Raw genomic sequence first — 24070 nt, 5'->3', positions numbered from 1 at the left:
TAATCTCCAACTGGCTACTCCCAGTAATTCTTATTATAGAAAGCATCCACACATGCGGGTTTATGTACAAGTCTGTCTGTTAATAGATGTTAGTTTGCTTGCTAGATTGTACCGTATTATGCTAAGTCACAGTAACAAAATCACAGATGGTTTTTTTTACATGAAAACAGACAGACCAGTATAAAAAATGTAACCCTTTTTTTGTTTAAATCCCTCACTCATATTACTTGGTGTGAAAGCAGGTTGCACAGTCATGGAAACTGTTTGAGTTTGGGCCGTATACAAAAATCAAATCCGTCACTCAGCAGTATACTACACTACTATTTTCTCCACCAAGGAATGAAGTTATGTAAGTCCCTTTGAAAAGAACTCTGGCGTGCTGTGTACCAACCTGTCAGCCAGCGTTTTAAAGGAGGTGTCACTTTTTTAAAATGATGATAGATGTTTAATTTTGAAACATAACTCCTTTCATTATTAATATTACATGCTCTGCAATGCTGTTAGGCAGCTGGATATGCATTTTTTCAGCCTTGTCTCAACCAGATTTTAATGAATTCCAGGCATGTGTGACCCCGACCACACAGACTTTGCCCTTGGACAGATGCAAACAGGTCTTGTGCGTTTCAGAGTAAAATTTCTCTCCAAGTACGGCTCCCTGAAGAGATTAGGGGCTGGGAGAAATAGAAGAAATTTCGGTCTTTTAGTGAAATAGACAAATATATCTGTCTGATAGATTGCTGTGGTCCCGGATACAAAATAATGAAATTCATGAGATATTTTTCTTCTCATTCCCAATAACTTTGACTGTACCTCTTTGCGCTTTTGGGCACAGCACTGAAGTGACCTTTTTAAACTTCAAAGAGCATAATTTACAACTTTAATTCCTATCCAGATGTGATATTTCACTGGTGGTGGAGCTCTATTACACAGAAAATTACTGATGACATCGGATTGCTACAACTTTGAAAGTTTAAGAGAAGACACTTTAAAAGTAGAAGCAATCTCATTCAGCTGCTTCATGCTGTCATCCAGCAGCTCCCGAAGCTACTAGCTCAGGAATTATCTGACTCTTTTATTTCTATCCACCACCATCTAAACTGCTCTCAGGCTCCCATATGAAAACATCCCACTTCTCTTATGTAACATCATTTGCTGGTGGAGTACTGACAGTTTCCATCCACATGCATGGGTGTTTCGCTCCATTAAAATCTGTAGGAGAGGCAACCCCCCCAGCTGACCGTCGGTCCAGGAGTATATAAATGTAAAATCAATTATTGTATCAATTATGATTACTCTTTGTAGTCTCTCATTGCAAGTTGGTGAGTCATGTTTATCAAATTCATCACATTATATGGTATTTCTTTTGCATTCATTTAGCTGTAGCTGCTCGAGGATTGTGACTCATCAGCAGGTAGGAGTTAATGTTTTGTTGTAACACAGAAGGTGTGGTTATAGTTTGGAGAGCTTGTCCACGTCTCCTAAAGATCTCACCGTTATATTCATTGTATATGGATGAGTTTTTTATATATATATATTTATATATATATATATATATATATATATATATATATATATATATATATATATATTTATTTATATATATATATATACACACACACACACACACATATATATGTATATATATATATATATATATATATATATATATAGAGAGAGAGAGAGAGAGAGAGAGAGAGAGATACTTGTGTGAAAACAGCAGGGACACGTGAGGCCGAATGCCTCTTGCAAAATAAAGGATGGCAGAATTTTACTATTTTTTGTCATCCATTGTTTACACATTAACATGGGAAGTTTTCTTTCCTTCACTTGGTCAATTATATTTCAATAAAGGCTCAGTGGGGTGAGTAAATGCAAGGCCTGAGTCATACCTTGAAACTAAAGGTCACTGGTCTCTAATTACCCCCAAGGTCTCCTAATGAGTTCTGAGGAAAGAGTGAGCAGCCCCTGTTGATTCAGACATCAAGGGTTGTCCATTCCACACCCACAACATCCATTAACCACAACCTACCTGAAAAGAGCACTTAAAAAAAGAATCAGGAAGTATAAACAGAGCATTAGGCATGCTATTATTACATGGTTTAGCTTTAGCTTTCCTAGTGAGTCTGGACATTCTTTGTCTTCCAGGTCACTATAGCACATGAATCCATATATTTGATTTGATACTATTTCACGTGCAACCCTCTCAGGGTTTTGTGTTTTGAACTGGAGACCTTTTGCATGTTATTTGAATGTGTTCAGCACTACACTATGAATATGTCCTTCATATTTATTATACACTGAGTGATAACTGAATGCTAAATAAATGACCTTGATGCCTGATGCCAATAATCAGATGCTGTATGTAGCCATTCACTGAGCATCTAAACCTCACGCGTACACCAAGGGGACCTGTTATGCTTCTCCCTGTTACATGGCCAAAGTTAGAAATAATTAGGTCACTGTATGTATAAGTAATTTCTTGTGTAAATGAAAACCTCAGGGATTAGACTAAATAATAATTTTAACTGTATTTTTTTCTGTTGTAAAATACATCAGTCAAAGCAGCTAAGGCTCACTGATGCATATGGAGAGCGAAGGCTGGCATGTGTGGTCCGATCAAATGGGCGACTACTGTAGGTGGATTTAGTGCAGTGGTGTCGAACTCCAGGCCTCGAGGGCCGGTGTCCTGCAGGTTTTTGATATCACCCTGGGTCAACACACCTTAATCAAATGATTAGTTCATTACCAGGCCTCTGGAGAACTGCAAGACATGTTGAGGAGGTAATTTAGCCATTTAAATCAGCTGTGTTGGATCAAGGACACATCTAAAACCTGTGGGACACCGGCCCTCGAGGCCTGGAGTTCGACACCTGTGATTTAGTGGATCGTAGTTTATCGGCCAGTTCTGATGAATCACATTTTCTTTTACAACACGTAGATGACCGGGTTCTTGTGTGTGGCTTACCTGGAGAACACCTGGCACTGGGATGCAGTATGGGAAGAATGCAAGGCAGGGAAGGCAGTGTGATATTTTGGTCAGTGTTCTTCTGGGAAATGTAAGAAACATTTACAAGCTACAGCCAGTCAGAAGAAAGCTGGTGTAAAGCTACATAAGAGGGAAATAAAATGACTGATTTTAAGGCCCAGTAAAAGTTGTTCATAGGGATTATTAATTTGCAAATCATACAAAGCTACTCTATTACAGTCCAAGAACAATGGCAAGGAGCTTAACATCAGCACAATAAGTCCGGAAATGTAGCTAGAATGTGGTCACCTTAGCTGAACATAAAGTTTGTAAGGCTTAGTCTTATAAAATTAAAAAAAACAACAACACTTCCAACTGGACTGGAATCATCATGATAGACTTGATAAACTGGCAGCTTGTGCCACCGGCATCTGCCCATCTTTCTAATAATGACTTTGCATATTGTCCTCAGTGGTTGATATTGATGAATGAAAGAATCAATGAGGTTCGAGAATTTAGTCTCCAAACATTAGCAGATCAGCAGATTTGTGAGGAAGTGCTGCTAACCTAGCTAACTCATATGACAGTCATATAGGACAGTTTGTGTATCTGTGAAGGATTTTTGACAGCCGAGGGCTTAAACCTACTCCTTTTTTTCCTAGCTAAAATCTTACACTGCCTCACTGTGCTGGAATCAGATTTGCACTCCACTTCTCTTTGCCAAACAATCATTTATCCATCTCATCTCTCTGTCTTTAGCTCCTCTGTTTTCCTACTCCCACCCAGCCTGTCTAATATTCTTACTCCACGTTCCCTCCCTGTCCTCACCTTTTAGCTAGATTTCTATCAGTCACCCCTTTCAAGCGTCATACCCCCACAGCCCTACATTCCATCTACCTGACCACTTTTCTCTTTCACCTCACAGTGAGCAGCTTGTATCCTCAGCCTGTAACTAAGTCTGTGGAATCTTGTTTGTGTCTGCCTTCACTCTTATGAAATTCTCCTTCAGTGCAAATCCTGGAGGCAGGCAGCAAGAAATCCCCAGCAGACAAATAAAACCTTCACACAGGTGACTGTTGATGTAACTGTTGCTCAACCGAGAGTATGCTCTGGCATTTTCAGCTACTCTCAACATACTTGTGGGACAGACATGTTGATATTGAAGGGCAGATTTGTCATATTTTGTACAAGCGTGTCCAGGAAGTTATCTGATGGGTATCTCTTTAAGAAATCTGTAGACAAAATAAAATGCACAGCAGTTTAGATGTGATGAAAATCAGTGCTGGAGGGTGCAGGACACATAGTGTAAATAGTTCAAGCCATTTCCCCTCATTCCCTTTGCTAAACATAATATTTGTAGCAGTTGTTAATAATACATCTACTGTTCCTGCTTCTGCTGATTTCTACTGTTTTATTTAGAACTGTTCATTACATCAAAACAAAGGCCGAAACATGATTTCCCTCAAAGAAAGTAGCAAAGCTACTCATCATTAACGATGTGTAGTGCTGTAGGACTGTTGCACAAGTATCCTGTGTTTCCATATTTAGTGACAGTTTAGATAAGAAGACACTGAAATTGAAATGCAGACTGGGAATTGTTATCAGAGGGGAACAAGGAGCCACCTCACAAATTTGCCCTCATCTAGCTTGAAACCTGAGCTCTCCAAGTGAGCTCAAATGCACCTTTGATGTGCTGCAGAAAATATTCATGGAGGAAGAACCCAAGAAAATGACATGTAGGGTGTGCAGTGTGAGTGCCAAGCTCTAAATATTAAATCAGTCATATTAGTGTGCACTGCATCCTTTGCAGGTGCACAAAGTTTTTGGGATATTAAACATGTTAAGGCTCACAATAGCAATTGAATCATGATGAAAATTCTGGCAATATACTGTTAATATGACTTTAATGGCTAAAATTCAGTCACCTTGTTTTGTGTGAAATAGATGCCTGTTTGTTTAGGTAAATATGAGGCATTTCTTTCAAAGTTCTCTGTGACATTCTCTCTTTTAGTGGTCTAAGTTTTCTCTGATCGTCCGACTCACATGGCAAATATATCCATAAATACACATGCTGGTGCACCTGCACTGGCCATCAGTGTTTAAGATGTTGTTGTATTATCTTGTATAGCTGGAACCATATGATTTCTATGGTACATACAGCAGTAAAAAACTCTTAAACCCGGGTCTAGAATATGGAGTGAAATTTTCAGGATGAACATCCCTACACGCTAATAGGCTAAAAAAAATCCCCAATCACATGATAAATAGCATTCTTCTTTGTCCTCCTTTTTGACATAAACTGAAACTTTATTTTTAAAAAATTACGTCATTTTATATTCAGTATGATTCAAAACTGACTGAGTCCGTGATGAAAGGCAGTCGGCAGCTTTTTTCCTATATATTTCTATGTAACTGGATACTGTAACTGTATCTGGAAATTTTTACAACCCTGCTGGCCGAGAAGGCCTGCAGTGCAGCAATATCTGAAAATGTTTTGTCAGTGCTAGCTAGTAAACTGTGTTTATGTGGATGTGGATCTGTATGATCTGGCTCGTGTGGCTGAGCTATTTGATATTTACCTGAAAAAAAAAAAAGCTACTTGCTGGTAGTGAAGTAAAATGCTCTTTTCTCTTTTATCTGATTGGCTCTTTGTCTCTCTGTGACAGACACAGGGAGCCAAGATAAAAGCAAAGCAACATTGTTCTTTGGAAACCAAATTTCAAAACATCAGGTGGCCAAGTGAACTGAAATCCTGGATTCATTTGCTTTAGAATAGTAATGGTATAATAATCATTTGTGTGTTTGGACAAAAGATTCTGGTATGAATATGTTAACATCCTAATATGCAGATTCCTGTTTGCTGGAGATATTCTATTTCTGTAGGATGACCTGTACACTGCTAAAATGTCCATTCAGATTAGAACTTGATATGATTTGCGCTCAATTCTGAATCATTCATGTTTAGTGTCCCCTGTGTGGCCAGCCTGCAGCCAGACTGTTGTCAGGAGTCATGGGAGGAGGGATATGGAATTGCCTTGTGATTTGGCCGCTGTGCGGTTGACCAGATGGGCTCCTTCCTTTGTCAGTCACTTTCCATAAAGCAGGCAATCAGTCAGGTTCTTCCGAGACGGACGACACTCAAATGGCTTTACCGGGGATTAGTTAGAGTCTGTGCTGCTCTAACTCTGCAACCTTCGGGGAACATTAAGGTCCCAAGACTCTGATCTCAGTCAAAGCACCATGCTCTCTCTCAAACATCATTATTGCAGTTAAGAGGTATGACTTTGAGACAAACAGATTGAACCCCTGGTGTTCATTTGCCTTCAATTTTTTATTTTCTGTTATTCAATTGAGGGCTAATTCACTAACTGATTAACTTGGATTAATCAGATTTATAAACCTCATTTAAGCAGCAATATTCCTGCTAATAGTCAGACAAAGAAAAGATTGTTTTATTTCAAACCCTCTGCCCAAACCGCTTGCTGTCTGCTCTTCTTTCTGTCTTATCTCGCCTCTCTTAATTGCTCATTAGGAGGGAAAATGTGGTTTTAATCGTCTGTCGGTCCAGACAGTCTGAAGTTCATTAGAGCTAATGTCCAAACTTCACAGAGGCACAAAGTGGCTGATGGTGCCTGTCTAGACACAAACAGCAACACTTGGCCAATTATTAATACACCTCATAAGGGCCTTTCGTGAATGTTACTTGTTAGCTTAGGCATGAACATGTTTGTGTTTGAGCTTAACATGATAAACATAATAAATCTGTGGGTTATAATTGGTCTGGCTCAGTGTTTTTGCATATTTATGCTGTTGTAAAGTAACTTTTGCCCTCAAAAGACAGACATAATGTTAAACAAAGCACCACAGGACACGGTAAACATTACAGTAAAAATTGTAACCAGTTGGAGAACGTACTTAGGCCCATTTTATTTTAACAATTCAAGAATTTATACTGTAGTCACGAAAAAGCTAATTTGTAAAGGCTGTAATGCTCGTCTGTGAAGGAAAACAATTTGACTAATCTAGAATTTTTTTTGAGACTTAATGAGTTACTGTAAAAATAAGCCAGATTACAGTGGCATTGCTATTGATTATTAAGTAAAGGTAAATTCTTTGCTTACAACAAAAAGTGTCATATTAAGTCTTTTAAAATAAACCCTTTCTGCCTTAGCCTTTCTAGGCTAAAACGCTTTAGCCATGCTAAGTTTAAAAAGGTGGTCTCTAAGGCTTTTGGTAAATGAACTATCCCAGCAATTACTGAATGCTGTGAAATTCTGGGTCCCCATAGAATGGATCAAAAAAACTTTGGTCATTTCCTGAGTTGTCCTCTAGCATCACTGGGAGGCTGATATTTTTGTACTTTGTCCAATGAAAATAGCAGATACACAATCCACTTATAAATTGGAATATGCTTGGTGACTTGGTTGCCTTAACACTTCCTCTATGAGATCAGCAAACTGTTTTGAGTGAAATATAACTCAACAACCTGTTGGTGAATTATAATCAAAATGTAATAAATCTGATGCATTTTTGTTCAAATCTTTATCAGAAATATTGTGGAAGAACTAAGTCAAGTATTAAACTGAAGTTAAACCTTTGTTGGTTTGGTCATTTGCGTTTGTAGACATGTACAGACAAATACGCTGCTAATCAGTTTGGTCATTGCACTGTCCTCTGCTCAGAATGACTGTTTTTCTGTAATGTGTTTTATGAACAAACACAATGACAAAACTAATGACATCATGGTTATTATTATTATTATCCAAAGAAATACTAGGAAGCTAGACTGAGTAGACTGTGGTAACAGTTAGACCTTCATACCTGCTAAATGTCAGCATGTTAGTACTGTAATTGTGAGGCTTTCATAATTTAGCTCAGAGCACTGCATGGCAGGAGCAATGCATTAACAGAGCCAGGGCAGCTGTGGTGCTTCAGGTGCACTGTCACAGACTGCATATATAAAACATTTTAAACGTTTTAAAGCCCAAATCTGTGTTTGCTGGTGCTTTACATTTTTCATAAAGCAAAGATTTGGCTTGAAGGAAAACAGGGGACAGGCTACTATGAACACTATGTGAAATATAAGACTCACAATAAGTGATTAGGATTATAAATGAGGGGTCATTTCCCCATACACTTCTGTTTACTTATTTTTTTCAACTAAAAGAACTTGAGGATTGCAGTTGTTCATCTGATATTTATAGTTTCTGTTCATTATTAGATGTGAGCTTTGGAAGCGCTCACTGCTCACTACATAACCACTCCAGTTACATGCATATAAGTATCTTGGATCGCACTTGCAGGGTTATAGCAAGAGGTAACATTTTCAGTTATGTCAGTAAAGACATATGATCAGAAAGATTTTAAAAACATGGATGAAAGGTTTCCGTGGAAACCTTTTTTGTTTACATGGAAGAATAGTATTTTTCATGTAATACATTACAGTATTTTAGCCAAGCCTGTTTGAACAAGGATATGCTAACATGCAACACTGAACACTAAGTACAGTTGAGGCTGATGAGATATCATTAAATTTGTATGTGTTTGCTCACAACTGATTCTGTTATTTTTCTGTGAGAGGGGAGTTTGCAATGGCACTCTATCTATTTGGTCTTTAGATCCATGCCTTGTAGCACTGGATTTTTTTTTTGTAATATTCATGCATATTAATAGCCAGAGAGAGGCCTGGCTGAAGGTGGTGACAGCATATCTGTGAGGCAGAAAATGTAGAGAATGATTACTCCCTCACAGTTACGCAGCGAGATCAGGATGAAAAGTGTGAAAATGAGAGAAATGTACAATGAGTTGTTATTGTTCTAATGGACAGCTGTTTTATTAATAGAGTGTAAATATCACCACTGGATATTGAAAATTCCACATTTTTTAAATGGTCTTTCATTGCGTTTAAGAAGAAATTGTTTACTCTGCTTGCAGCTACATCAGATCTAACTGAAATATATGTGGATGTGAGTGTGTTGATATGTAGGTGGCAACATGCAGAAACCATTACACTAGTGACTGAGATTAAAAAGTGTGTTTGTTCTTTTCTTCATGCTTCCTTTTTGGCCTCTACTCCTCCACTTTCCCTTCCAGTTGTTGTGTTGTATCTGCAGGCTGTGGGAACCAAAGAATGGAGGGAGGTAAGTTAAGCAACCTTTCTATTCCCAATAACAATATCCAATATTTTTGTCTACATATCTGCCAGATTTTTTTTTTTTTTTTTTTTTTATAGGGAATGAAATAAATGAGTTTTCTTCAGTGTTAGTGATTTTCAATCAGAACTTAAAATGGGGGTTATTAAGCTGAAGTCCAGAGGCAACTCACAAAAACCCCTGAGAACATTTTGTAGAAAATTGGAAGTGTGAGCCTCTTCACTTGCCCAGAAAGTGAAACCACATCTTGAACACCGGGGGGAAAAAGCCCCACATATCAGACCCAAACTGGTGAATTCATGTTGGAGGTGATGGAATAAATAAATTAGAAGACTCATAATTTTATGATGTTGAATGAAATGGATTCTTGTCATGACTCAGGGCAGTGAGAAAAAGAAGGTCAGTTCTTTTTCCACCTCATCAAAAATGCACCATCTGCTCCCCTTGACATCTTGCTGTCTCATCCACTGTCACTGTTTTAAAGGCAAGGTCACGTGACATTCCATTGCTCATTAACATTTTGAATACATTTTGATCTATTAGGTCCCTCACACAGTTCATGTCTCACATCTTGGCCCTACATTCCCTCATCTAGTTTGCCTACACGTTGCCTCTAGTCACTTTGTGTACTTTAGTCACACTATTTGGCTACCGTTGATCCCCTCATTTTAACGCACCTCACACCTTTGCTTTCCATGTGGTGGGGCTTAATCAAAAAGCGCTGCATGAATTGCAGCACAATCAGCAGAGTAAATATCTCTCTGCCAGCCTTACATATTGACACCTCGAGGAGATAATTGCACATGGATGGAAACCTGGAAATCCTTTGTGTGCTTTGACATCATTATGCATTATGTAAATAATCTATATGTCATTTGTAAGTGCAATTCATGCAGAAATTATTCATTAACATTCAGTTACACTTACATGCAAACGTCCTGTGAGCATGATGGTTTTTTTTGTATTGTGTGACTGTTTTGTTTATTATGTGTGTGCAGTATAGAAACCTTGTCCATCAAAATAAGGTGCAATAAATTTGTATAATATTTCAAATGCACACAGTAACCATGTGATGGGAAGGATTCAGCTAAAGAAGAATCATCTTGACACTGTATCATCTTACTTATAGGCCATATTTGTTATGCAAAACAAAGCTATCAGAATCAGAAAGGGTTTTATTGCCAAATGTTGAGCAGGTTTACAACATTAGGAAATTGCTGCGGTACTTAGTGCAAAACATTCTGTAAATAAACATAAAAATAAAAATTAAAAGTGCTAAGTAGATAGATATATAAATGAATGCAGGTGGTGATCAGTGCCAAACATGGAATGATGCAGTGAACACAGTGTAGGGTCATGTGTTAGTGGTGGGAACAGTCATATGGTTATTGTTCATGAGTCCAACAGCAGAGGGGAAGAAACTGTTCTTATGGCGAGAGGTTCTGGTGCAAATGGACCGGAGCCTCCTGCCTGAGGGGAGCAGGTCAAACAGATTGTGTCCAGGGTGAGAAGGGTCAGCTGTGATCCGAGCTGCACGCTCCAGTGTCCTGGAGGTGTACAGGTCCTGCAGGGATGGGAGTCTGCAGCCAATCACCTTCTCAGCAGAGTACACAACACGCTGCAGTCTGTTTGTCCCTGATAGTGGCTCCAGCGTACCACACGGTGATGGAGGAGGTGAGGATGGACTCGATGATTGCAGTGTAGAATTGCATAATCGTCCGTGTTGGCAGGTTGAATTTCTTCAGCTGCCTCAGGAAGTATATCCTCTGCTGGGCTTTCTTTATGACAGAGGTGATGGTGGGCTCCCACTTCAGGTCCTGGGTGATGGTGGTACCCAGGAAGCGGAATGAGTCCACAGAGGTGATGAGGGTGTCAGTCAGGATGATGGGGGGAGTGGGGCTGTGTGCTTCCTGAAGTCCACAATAATCTCCACTGTCTTCTGGGCATTCAGCATCAGGTTGTTGTGGCTGCACCAGGACACCAGACATTCAACCTCCCTCCTGTAGGTAGACTCATCCCTGTCCGAGATGATTCCAATAACGGTGGTGTCATCTGCAAACTTGATTAGCTTGACAGACTGGTGGGTGGAGGTGCAGCAGTTGGTGTACAGGGAGAAGAGCAGAGGAGAAAGAACACAACCCTGAGGGGAGCCGGTGCTGATGGTCCGACACATGCTGCTTCCTGTCCGTCAGAAAGTCAGTGATCCACCAGCAGATGGTGGCACATTCATCTGGGAAATGCTTGCCTTGGAGATGGTCTGGAAGGATGGTGTTGAAGGCAGAGCTGAAGTCCACAAACAGGATCCTGGCGTAGGTTCCTGGGGAGTCCAGATGCTGCAGGATGAAGTGTAGAGCCATGTTTATAGCATCGTCTACAGACTTGTTGGCTCTGTATGCAAACTGCAGGGGGTCCAGGAGGAGGGCCATGAGGGTCTTGAGGTAGGAGAGAACCAGGCGCTCAAATGACTTCATGACCACAGATGTCAGAGCCACAGGTCTGTAGTCATTCAGTCCGCGTCTCCTCAGATGCACGAGTGCGCTGGCTCGCTTTCCTCTCCTTCGGCGTCCCACTTTCCTGATCAAGGTCTGTAGTAAATCTGCCGCAGATGCGACAAATATTGGAAGTAAATCCACAGGTGTTGTAGTCCTGTAGTTAAGAAGCTCTTCTCTGGTGTAAGAATATCCAGAAGAGTGCCCAGACACACAAGTTATGCACAAAAACAAAACAGAAGTAACGCACTGAAGTACCAGGGCATCCATACGCGGCGCCATCTTGGTTTCAAAGGGGTCGATGGTATATTGATGGTATATACGGCTAATATTGCATAGCCTGTACACAAAATGATCCCTGCTAATGCAATAATTTCATTCTATGACATACAAGATGATGCCGAAGCTTGATTGCTGGAGTTTTTCAGTTCCAGTTGCATCAGACTGTTTATGGAGTTGCAGTGAAAGTAGGGCCCAAACGCGAGACTTTTAGTGAAGGACAGTGGATTTATTGACAGGGGGTGGAAAACACACAACTATATACAAAATCCAGGCACTGTGGTCCTGTGGCGATTCTCCCTGAATCCCACATAGTGCAGATACCCGTGAAAGGTGAAAAGTGGCGACTCCAAAAAACTCCTATTCCCACACCGTGACTTCAAAACACACTCCGCTCCAGATTCCTGGTAACACAAACACATTAAGGTTAGCAGGAAATCTATTAACTCGAAGGTTTATACAAAAGTCCACGGCTGTACTGATGAGTTCTGACTCAAGGATCCAGCGTCGGCCTCAGCTCAGCTGCAGTCTTAAACACCGCTCCCTTGACGAGCGTAATCTGCTGCAGCTGGCAGAGGAGGACGAGCGGCAGGTGTGGCTGTCTCTAGTGCAGAAACACTTCCGGGTTCGCAGTCTCCTCAGCGAACCAAAACATCCGGAAGCTCACACGGAGAAACCAGGAGAAAAAAGGACAGAAAACCAAAACACCACACGGAAAATATAAACATAAACATACACTAAAATACATGAGCCCTGGGTCCCTAGACCCAGGCCATGACAGTACCCCCCCCTAAGGGTCGGCTCCCGACAACCCCAAAAACAAACATAAAACAAAAACAACAGTACAACCAACCATGGGCGGGCGGTGGGGGGGGGGTCCAGGACGGAGGGCCAGAACCAAAACAAGCAAAAACAACAAAGTAACAAACCCTCCCAGGTCACAGTCCCAAAGTCAGACCGCGCATCCCGCAGCGGTGCAAAAAAAAGAAAAAAACCCACAAAACAGTCTCAGGCGGCCCATCACTACAACAAAAGAGTTCAAGTGGCCTACCTCTTGTCCCGTGATAGGAAAATATAAATATAAACATACACTAAAATACATGAGCCCTGGGTCCCTAGACCCAGGCCATGACAGTTTACTCATTTGTTTTATGATCACAAGCGGTTCAGTTTTCCTCTGTGAACAGCTATGATCCTCCACTTAAAGGTCAACAAATCAGCAGTAGTACCCCATAGATGACTGCAGACTATTCCGTCTCAGCTCTGTCTGTGTGATTACATGCCCTTAAGCCAGAAATGAAGGTAGAGCTACACTGGCAATGGAATTTTGTGGCGATACAAACTGTATTTCATCAAATCAGTGTTATAATTGCATTCACTGAACAGACTAAACTCTAGGAAGCTATAGTAGGTTATTAAGCTGGTACTTTTATTTATCATCCTCCCCACAACAAAGGAATCTTATTGTCTTGTTAACGGACAGAAAGCATGTGGATTTTTTTTTCTGTCTCTAATGAAAGTCTTTATAGAATTAAACCGAGGAAAATCACCAGAAAACAATCCTAAGAGTTAAACAAGTCCCAGATTGTGTTTCTGCAACTGTAATCATCACACAGTGATCTATTTTCCCCACAAACAGTCTCTGTAGTGCCTACATTTTAAGAGCATAGAAAACCTGTTAGTCCAATAGAGTTAGTTCCATATGTTTCTCCAAAGAACTTTTATTAGAACTGTGCAGACTCTTTTAGACGTTTCCTGCCGAGGTTTAATTTTGTCTTCTTGTTCTTGAGTGTAACCAGTGGTTTGCACCTTCTTGTAAGCCTATATGTCCACTGATGATGTTGCCACCTGATGGTAGACTTTGACAGTGATACACCTGCCTCCTCAAAAGTTTTATGGATATGTCATGGACATTTATGGGTATGTCTAGATTTTGTGAATTAATTTTTTCTCACCATGGAAATAATTCTGGCATCATGCACTTCAATATTCTGTGTTTTTTACTATCATAGATTGATTTTGTTTTCTCAGCCTATCCCAAAAGGTTGATTCTGTTCATCTGGATGTTGCGTTTTCAGTGGGAGAAATGTTTCGTTACTCATCCAAGTGACTTCTTCAGTCTCAGCTGACTGCAGGCTTCCCCAACCTTATAAACAGTACATTTGCAGTAAATCTGGTTACCCCAGCTGGACATTTGTCAAAGCTGGGAAGGCACCTAAAGACAGCTCCAGCCGATCCAGGAGAGAAGGACAGCTGCTGCCTAAGTGAAAACCTGTAGTGATCCTGTATGTGTCAGGAATATCGGAACGGTTGAAACGCATTCTCTCTAAACACCGCATATCTGTGGCTTTTAAACCATAAAACATGCTGCTCCAAAAATTGGTCCACCCCAAGGATCACACCACAAACAGAGTAACATAGTATATGCTGTTAAGTGCCAGGAGGATTGCCAGGATTTATACATCGGGGAAACCAAACAACCTCTGACGAAGCGGATGACACAACACAGAAGAGCTACCTCGTCAGGCCAGGACTCTGCAGTCTATTTACACCTACAGGCCAGTGGACACTCTTTCAATGATGAGGATGTACACATCCTGGACAGGGAGGAACGCTGGTTTGAGCGCGGAGTCAAGGAGGCCATTTACGTGAAAAGGGAAAGACCATCTCTGAATCGAGGAGGGGGCCTAAGGGTACATCTTTCACCATCTTGCAATCCTGTGATTGCAGCCATTCCCCAGCTCTCTGTGAATGGTACTCATGGCCATTGATCAGTGGGCTTTGATCAGTGGTCAAGATAATTTGCATAATTATGATGAGGGTGACCTCCCAGGCCATTGTTCCTTCAGTGGTGCTAGTTTCAGCTATTGCGCAAATGTACTGTTTATAAGGTTGGGGAAGCCTGCAGTCAGCTGAGACTGAAGAAATCACATGGATGAGTAAGGAAACATTTCTCCCACTGAAAACGCAACGTCCAGATGAACAGAATCAACCTTTTGGGGTTTACTTACCTGGATGATTGAGCATGCATCAGGACACTTTTCTCAGCCTAGTGATGGCCTCCTCCACTTCTACCAATGTTTTTGGGCCTCATATTATGAATTCCAGTGTACAGATACCAAATACAAACATTTTTATCTTCCATCTACGCTCATCTTTTTCAGATCTTTCTTCAGGCCTTTTTATCTTTTTTTAAAATTTTTTAATACAACACAAATTTAAGAAGTGATCTTCTAAAAATGACTACAGTTAACAGGGGTTTCTAAACCCCTTTAATTAATGGTGAACATTTGCATTTTAATCACATCTTGACTGTTTGATTTAAAATCCACGGTGGTGGTGTGCAGAGGCAAAAAAAATATAAAAAAAAAACCCAAACAAAAAACTGCCATTGTCCAAAAACTTATGGACTGTGCTGGGCCAGGAGAGGTCTTCACTGTTTATTGTATATTAGCTAAACTTGGCAGCCACTGTGAAAATGAGTGCTAAACCCTAATTCATTTTCCACGTTTCATCGTTTGAAATATAATTGTTTCAGTGGTGATCAGTTGAAAAGTGTTTGCAGATGAGTTGGCATCTTGAAAATGAAAACATGGGTTCCCATGAAGTAATCATCTAGTTTGTCTGCAGTCTGTCCCCATTAAAATTACTAAACTCCATGAATTTTAACCACTTTTCAAGTTTCACTTTTTTTATTTGGCATTTCTGATTGAAATTAAACCAAACAAACAAAAACAAACATGGACACACTCTGCAGCCTGCTGTCAGCAATGCTACTGTACACTTTGACTAAATTCACTTGGTTGTTTGCATTATAGGACACAGACACAGCAAGATTGCTATCCTACTATGGATTTCGGGGTGTTACTTCTGTTGATTCACTTGAAACATTTCTGTGTTCGTCTTTAATGAGAGTTTCTCTCACTTGCTTGAAGTGGGTGGGAGTTCATTCCCTGCAGCAATCAGGATTTTGCAACCTTTGAATCAAGATATGATGACAATTATGGGGTTGTTTTCTTAAGATGTCAAGCCTCTGCTCATTAAATTTGTTCAAAACACACCCACACAGTCCTGGTGAAGCAGATTAGCTTGATAGCTAGTTGAACTCCTGCCTTTAAATCTGATTTCGGGTTATTTAATCATGACTATTCAATGCTACAGAAAAAGAACACTTTAATTTGAAAGAACTTTTGGATTTGAAAGGCTTTAAGATCACATTTAAGATGGCAATTATCGCCTCTTCCTATAAGCTGTTTGAATTGTTGCTTGTATACATGTTAATTTGGGTTCTGAGTGCTAAATCCAAGATCAGTTTACTCTCAGGCAAATATGCATCCATGTTGTGCTAAGGAAGATACTATTGAATTACACCAATTACAATATATGTGGTAGTGCTGAATTCTTATTCTAATACCTGTCAAATATGCTTTCAGACATGTCTACTTACCAGGCTGAGAACTGCAGATTTCCAAGGAAACAAATCTCTTTAAACCCTCTGCAACAAATGGTTCAAAGATCCCTTATGCAGCTTTTGTATTACAGTCTCTATGAACTCCATTTAGCTTACCCAATAAACGCAAAAAACGCTCCCATAACGACATACACGGAAAACAAATTGAAGAGCAGGTCTTTCTTCTGTGCACCAATGTTGTTGTTATTTAACAGTTTTTTAGCCTTGAGTCAGTTTTTCTGTGACCCAGTGTATTTCTGACAGTGAATAAATGTTCCCTGGCAGTACTTTAGTGAAAAACAATAGATGAAAGGAGTGGAATGTTGATAAAAAGCATGTGTAATAGGATTACATCTGTAACCAACTCATTTTACAGTCTTAGCGCCTATGCCGACGCTGCCTTTAAAACTCCTTACTTACCCAAGAATAAGAAAAAAAATCACTGACAAAGCCATTCCTAACCTTTGTCCGAAATGCTCTAACATCCATTAACCAATCATGTCAGAGTCAGATTATAAACCAAAGGCCTCCATCCCTGGAAATAGTAACACCGCAAGAAAATATCACGGGCTTTTCCCTGCGGGTCGATACGGCGGGTCAGTTCTGAGGTCTAATATAGTAACCTGCAAGCCCTTGGTAATGGATAGGCTGGGGACACGGTTGATAGCGCGGATTATGTGCGCTGGGCACTAAGGACATGAGTCGAGGTATTGTGGCTGTGGTGAGGCAGTGCTAAGATCAATAGCTCATTACACGGTGCTGTCAGGCCATGCCACAGCCCTGCGGCCGGCAGTCCACCGGGGGATTACTGGCGTGATTGTCAGTATGATGGAGAGACAGTCTGGCCCAGGAGAGAGGCTGGGACTGAGTCTCTGTGGGCTCGCAATGTGGAGAGCCTCCTCCAGAGTAACACTCTGATTTCTCTAGGGAAACAAGGTTCAGCAAAATACAATGCAGCTCAGTGTCATACTGAGTTTTGCAAAGGTGAATTTGTGTCTATGGATTCCAGTTCTGTGTATAAATTTATTAATGACTTGTTGCTAAACCTCGTGAATTTTACTCGGTTGTCTCTCTGGTGTATTTTTTCTTAAAGCAAGTTTTATAGCATATATAAAAAAAATCGATGCTACTGTTACCACCAATTATCACTTCTTTTTTTCTGTAGTTTGGCAGGACAGAGGTTATCGATAACACTCGGAATCCTGATTTCGTCAGGAAGTTTGTCCTGGATTTCTTCTTTGAAGAGAAACAGAATCTAAGGTTTGATGTGTAAGTAGCCTGACTTTGCTTGCTCTTAATAAATCTAAAGTAATTTAAACATGAGCACACTGTGGAAAAACTGAAATGGGGATGCAGAAATAATTAACCTAGTAATGCCTTTGATTACATTTCAATAATTTCTTTTCTCTGTAGATCCTCAGTTTATTGACTTTACTAAGTAACAGACCAAAGTCAAACACTAGACTGTTCACAGAATAGTGAAGTGGTTAGCACTGTCACCTCACAGCAAGAACGTTATTGGTTTGAATCTGCTGGCCAGTCTTTCTGTGGTGAGGTCACATGGTCTCCCTGTACATGTGGGTTTCAGTTTAACTGGTGGTTCAAAATTAGCTGTAGGTGTGAATGATTGTCTGGCCTCTGATGAACTGGCGGCCCAGCGACAATAGGCTACTTCCTCTTCTCCCAGCACTTTTCAGTATTATATACATGTACATATACCCATACATGTGGGCATCCACATGGAAAGAGACTAGCATTAACATAGAAACCAGAGACTATGAGATGCTAGCAGACACAAAGTGGGTGCACATGTGGTCCCACTGTAAAGTTTTTTTTTTTACTTTTAGGCAGACAACTGAGTGGCAGCAAAGGATACTCAATGTTTGATCTGCCAGGGGGATGTAAATATGTTAAACTACTATAATGCGTTTAAGCAGTGTATATTACTGCATTTCCATAATTTATTAATTTACACTGCTTATTATTTACTTAAAAACAAATTGTTTGCTGATAAATACAATCACGTTGATGTGATGCATTTCAGAGGAAAGATGCTAAAATATCATTAATGTTGTTATTCATTAATTTTGAAAAAATAAAAAATTGTGAGAATTTTAAAGAAATTTTGTTGTTATTATTATTATTATTATTATTATTATTATTTATTTTGTTTTATTAAGTAGAATTTAGGTTATTGGAGATTATAAAATCATAGACTGTGTATAAAAGATGGTTATAGATGACATCAACTGGTTAGTGAAGTCCTGCTGTGAAGCTGAGGATATTTCAGTGTTGCCAGTGTTTAAGAGCACATTTCCCTTAGCCTTCTACGCAAACAAAAGCCTATTTTATCAAGATCGCTGGCAGCGATAAATAATGTTCGTTTAGGGTACATTCAGACCTGGAAGCATTATTCACATGCTTAAAAATGTCTTCCTGCCAGATAACCCAGAAGATAAAACTCTGCAATTGGTCCTATAATCAGACTTTTCTGCTGAGTTGCAAAGTCATGGCATCACAGTAATGTGGCTGATCACTGCTGTGAAGAAAACAAGCAACAGAAAAATCATGCTCCTCTCCTCTGACCAGAGTTACTCTACTGCCCTTTTCAAAACTGTAATAAGCAGGGCAGCTGTGGAACGTTTTGGACTAATTTGAAACAAATATTCAAGACCTACGTGTGGCTTTTTATCCAACTTTTGGACTATACTCTAACATTAAGTAAGCAGACTCTTTTTTTGTTAGCACACCTGTTGGTTCCCATGTGAAAAGAAAAATCAGTTTAAGAGCTTATTACTCTGACTGTTGAAACCTGTGTGTTTCAACTCCAGGGTTTACATAATTTCTCTAAGTTAGAACTGCTGCTTTCTGAATAAACACCCTCATTGTTCCCAGACTAATAACAAGGAAGCCCATTTATGCACTTGTCCAAAATCTCCTCCAATATAAACTCACAAGTTCTTCCTCTTGTGCCATCTATTTGTTTCTCACAGGTACAATGTGGACTCCAGAAGCTGTAACATATCCAAACACGTAAGTACAGTATGTCAACCTCAAACGACAGTTTTGACTCAGAGCTGAAGGCTCCTGGCAGCATTCAAATGTATCACGTTATTCAGCATTACTCACGCTGTAAATGCTAATTTACAGTCAATGAGTGCAGCAGCTGACAATGAATCAGCATGAAGAAAAAAGTGGAATTCCATCCCATGACAATGTCTTTTATTATTCTTCTTCCCCACTAAAATAAATCACACTGGAGAACAGAAGGTGAGTGGTTTCAGCTGAAGAGTGTTGGTCTCATGAGTCCTTGTATTATTATGTCCTTTATGCATTTCATTTTTTTTATGTTCCAGTATATTTCAGCATCCACAGAAGAATCTTGTGATTTTTCTGTGTGTGTGTGTGATTCATTCCCTTTAATTTCATCATTTTTTTTCTCCCATTCTTTCATCTCATTTCATCAAGGACAAACAGCAGCAGCTCTCACCTGGAAAGCCCCCCTCCCCGTAGTGTTGTTCCTCATTTTGTCTGTCTGCATTTTATCATTAACTCAGGTAAAAGCAACTTTCACAACTCCACTTCAAAGTGAAAGCAGCTGTCGTTGTTGTTCCAGGCAGTATACTACAGCAGATTGTGCATGTCAGGGCATTTACAGGTGCTACACGCATACCCGGTTTGCAGGACTCGCACCTACACCTGCTCGCGCCCACGCACCGCAAACATCAACGCTCTGCCCTCGTTGCTGTGCAGGAGTTTCATTATGTTGTGTCATCGCCTCTTTTTTTAATGTTGCCATATGGTTTTCTCTGTAGTGGTTGGGAAGGTTGTAAACTTCCAAATCTGTTGTTGTCAATAAAAATGCTGAACGAAGGGGAAACCTTTATTTCTACTAATAGGACATTTGCCCCACACACAGTGTCGGCCCTTTTAAGAATAATCAATCGGTCAACAAGCAGCTGAATAATGCAGTCCTCCAGGACTTCCTGGGCTTGACCTAGTTGGAATAATGAATGCTTATGTAAATCACGGACTCAAACTCTGAAGTTAATGTTTAATTTAAAATGGCACTTCAGTAAGATGAGATTAAACTTTAATGGAACTTTAATAACTTTAATATCTTTGATAATATCCCTATTGATTTTATAGTCTTTCTCAACTGTTATAGAGCCCATTATCTTTAGTGTTAACCCTTTAACGTTAAAGCACTGAAGAGCCAGAGGTGTCTAGAGTCAGATGTTTCATAGAGTTTAATGGGCTGGTTCCCTCGTTGCCAACTTTTATAACTCTATTGGATAAAGTTGAGGAGCTGCAAAATGAAACGAGCATGTGCTGTCACAACCCAGGCCTACAGGACAGGGCAAGACTCTCAGTGATCCACATCATGAGTCCAAGCAAACGCCAAAATAAGTGATACCAGAGCAAAGGTGAAGCTAAAAGGGAGGCATGGGGTGGCGCTGATCCCCCCAACATTGTGTTGTCACATATTGCAATGAGTACTGCCCTCCATTTAACAAAAATAAATAAATAAAAAAATCAAGGCTTATTCCAAAGGTGACCACAGCTTGTCCATCAGGGCCCCTCAGCTTTGGAATACAAATAGACGAGTCTCAGGAAATCTGTGACTTCTTTGAAATCACTTGGACAAACCCATTTTTATAAATTTGCTTTTATCTAATGTCTATCTCGTTTGTCACTCTCATTTTAGACCTTAAATGCTATTGTGTGTATATTTTTTAACTGTTTTGTGTATTTTTGAATTTAATATCAATATATCCTATATCCCAATGTCTCTTTAACTTGGCTCCATTTTATTTCTGTCCTGGTTTTTGCATTTTACTCGTACTTGCATGTCAAAACACCCCATACTCTGTTTTTAAAGGCGTTTAAATGTCATATTAGTAATAGCAGTAGTATTAGTTTATCAAACAACTATGTGTGAACGATTTCAGGGGAAAAAGAATCACAATACCCTTTTGGTGGGAAAAAGCCATTGTTGCACACAGTGCATCCCTGTATATATAACTATGTTATTTAAAATAACATAAAGTATGTGCACTTGAAGTGGTTGTGCCAATTCTGTTAGTTGGTAGCTACAGATGCAACGCAATACACTTTAAATTTTAGAAAACTGAGTGCCACACATACGTCTGTTGGCCATACTGCCTAATGCATGTTAATGTGGCAGGATGTCTGTGCACAGCTAAAATCAATCCCATGTTCTGAATTTTCAGTCAGGACACTGACGTAGTTTGATTTTGATTTTTTGTTGAATTTTCTGTTTTCTAGTGAGCCCTCCCTAACTGGTTACTAGGACCTCCTGTGCCATCTATGCCATCCACATTCCTGAAAATGTCCCTTCTCTAGAAGCCTATAGAGCCATTACACTGTCTATCCTGTAGGGTCTGAAGTTAAGAATGGCTCCATTATAATTATCTGCAGGCATATATTTATATTTCTACTGTAGTGTATTTGAGCCTATTTTGAGGCCTGGGTTATTGATTAGTACTGTCTTGCAATTAATTGTCTTCTTTCTACCCTTTCCCCCTCGAAGGACTTTCTGGGCCAGACCTTCTGCACACTCGGAGAAATTATCGGCTCCACAGGAGGAAGGCTGGAGAGGACCCTCTCGTAAGTCCCTCACACCCTTTCTATTGTCTCATTGTGAAATGACTTCCCTCCTTTTCTGTTTATTTATTTATTTTGTTTAAGCGGTGAATCATAAATAGAAATTATGCACATAAATAATTTCTTCAGCTGGGCAGAATGAAACGAGTCCCCCCTCCATCTTTTGTTTCATTTTTATCGATGGCTGCTGGGGAAAACAACAGCTCACTGATGCAGTGTGTACAGACTCGCTCGGCTAAATAGCCTCATCTATTACAGCGTTAGATCAGAGTAAGCGAGACCAGGCAAGCCTGCTGTATCACTGCACTCTGAGCTGTTGCTCCTGAAGTAGTATTGAGTTTTACTGTGTTGAACAAAAGTGGGATGTGCAGTAGAAGTCAATATAACGTTGGATGCTGACAGATATACAGAATGCGCTCATATTTTCCGCCAGGCAGCATGTTGATAGTAGAAACCAATGCTTTTTTTTTTTTTCAGATAATAAAAGGTGGATTAGTGTGCACTCTTTGTGAGCTCAACCCCCCCTATTTTTTTCACACTGCATCCCTGCAGTGTTAGATAACACCCAGTGTTCTGAGGAGTGAACAAACTGCTGGGAGACAGAGAGAGATGTGAGGTCAGAGTGGTAACCGGCCAGATTTGAACCCATTTTATTGCAAGGACGAGGCATCTCGCTTTTTCTCTGCCTATACAGTTCAGAGTTCATCTTAAAGGTGGCAAGGAAGCAATTCTTCTTCTCAGTGGCCCTCACAGTAGCCCTTTGTGGAGCAGCACATAAATTAGAAGCTGGATTATATGAGCTCTGTGAGTGTCACTGCTGCTTTATTGTCTTAAATTTTGACTTAAATTTCCTTGATGTAAATCAGGGGTCCCCAATCCCATTCCACAAGGGCCGGTGTCCCTGCAGGTTTTAGATGTGTCCTTGATCCATCACAGCTGATTTAAATGGATAAATTACTTCTCAACATGTCTTGAAGTTCTCCAGAGGCCTGATAATGAACTAATCACGTCATTCAGGTGTGTTGACTCAGGGTAAGATCTAAAACCTGCAGGGACACCGGCCCTCGTGGACTGGGATTGGGGACCCCTGATGTAAATGATCAGTGTACTCACTTTATGATAAACTGTCACTGACTGGGAATGATATACACGTGACTGGAGGTTAAATCCTGTGACGAAGGTAGTCACACTTGTCGAAGTTTGACAAAAGAAAATAACATTTTTAGACTCCACATTTCTTGCTCATTTTTCTCTGATCTGCCACAGACTATAGATAAAAAAGTAGCATTTTGGCTATCTCTGGCATGTTTATATTGATCTGTCCCTTTAAAATAGATACATTCAAAACTCAAAAACTTTGCTTTCCTTCAAAATATTGTAAGGTACTGACATGTACGCCACCAGGTAATAACTGCAATTTAAAACCATGCAATGAAACTAATCTGAGTTCAAAAAGTATCTGACTCAGAACTGTGCGATTCTGACTACACCTCACCTTGTAGCACTGCATGGATGTCTTTTCCTGATTCTAATGTGTTTAAAGTGTGTTAAAAAATGGGACAGTTGTCCAGTCTTTACCCAGAATCCAAAGGGATGTACTTAAGCCTTGTTTTATTCAACCAATAGTCCAAAGCTGGATTTAGTTTATGATAACATCAAACAGGAAAAAACATTGGAGGTTGGTACCACAGACTGTATATAATAGATGGATGCAGACATTGTGATATCAATCAAAAACTCAAGTTTGGCATTTTAACCAACAATTTATGAGATTTATTTTTTTTTTTTACCAAACATTGCAATATTTGGACAAGAGTGCAGAGGTGGGGAGTTGTCATCTAATGCTAGTGTTGGTTAGGGTTGGTTTCCCTAAACCATGAAATACTTTCTAGAAAAAGTGTTTATTGAACCTCCTGACAAATTTTAAAACAACAAATCTAAAACTGTTTTGTATCTATGAGTTTTAATTTGTATTATTTTTGCTATATCCACTATTGTTGTGCATTATATAACAAAGTTTTACTTAAAAAAATATTAAATATTAATAATACATTTTGTTTTACAGTTTTTTTGTGTGAAAACAATCACATGATGATGTAGAGCGCTT

At 39.8% G+C, this 24070-nt stretch overlaps 1 protein-coding gene across 2 annotated transcripts in view; it reads left to right on the top strand.

The window, feature by feature from the left end:
- The window catches only part of LOC146364268 (copine-9-like), a 98134-nt gene that overhangs the window by 15798 nt on the left and 58266 nt on the right, over window positions 1-24070 (top strand). For both annotated transcript variants that reach the window (XM_084916378.1, XM_084916377.1), the window contains exons 3-6: window positions 9059-9105; window positions 17501-17604; window positions 19329-19368; window positions 21887-21966. In XM_084916378.1, the coding sequence (XP_084772504.1) occupies window positions 9059-9105; window positions 17501-17604; window positions 19329-19368; window positions 21887-21966 (271 nt within the window). The remainder of the gene's footprint in view (window positions 1-9058; window positions 9106-17500; window positions 17605-19328; window positions 19369-21886; window positions 21967-24070) is intronic.

This window comes from Perissodus microlepis, chromosome 20, assembly GCF_051167445.1.
Source record: "Perissodus microlepis isolate ML-2025 ecotype Zambia chromosome 20, ASM5116744v1, whole genome shotgun sequence".
Classification (NCBI taxonomy): domain Eukaryota; kingdom Metazoa; phylum Chordata; class Actinopteri; order Cichliformes; family Cichlidae; genus Perissodus; species Perissodus microlepis.
The sequence above is the reverse complement of the archived record's forward strand: the minus strand, read 5'-3'. Positions and strand labels throughout refer to the sequence as shown.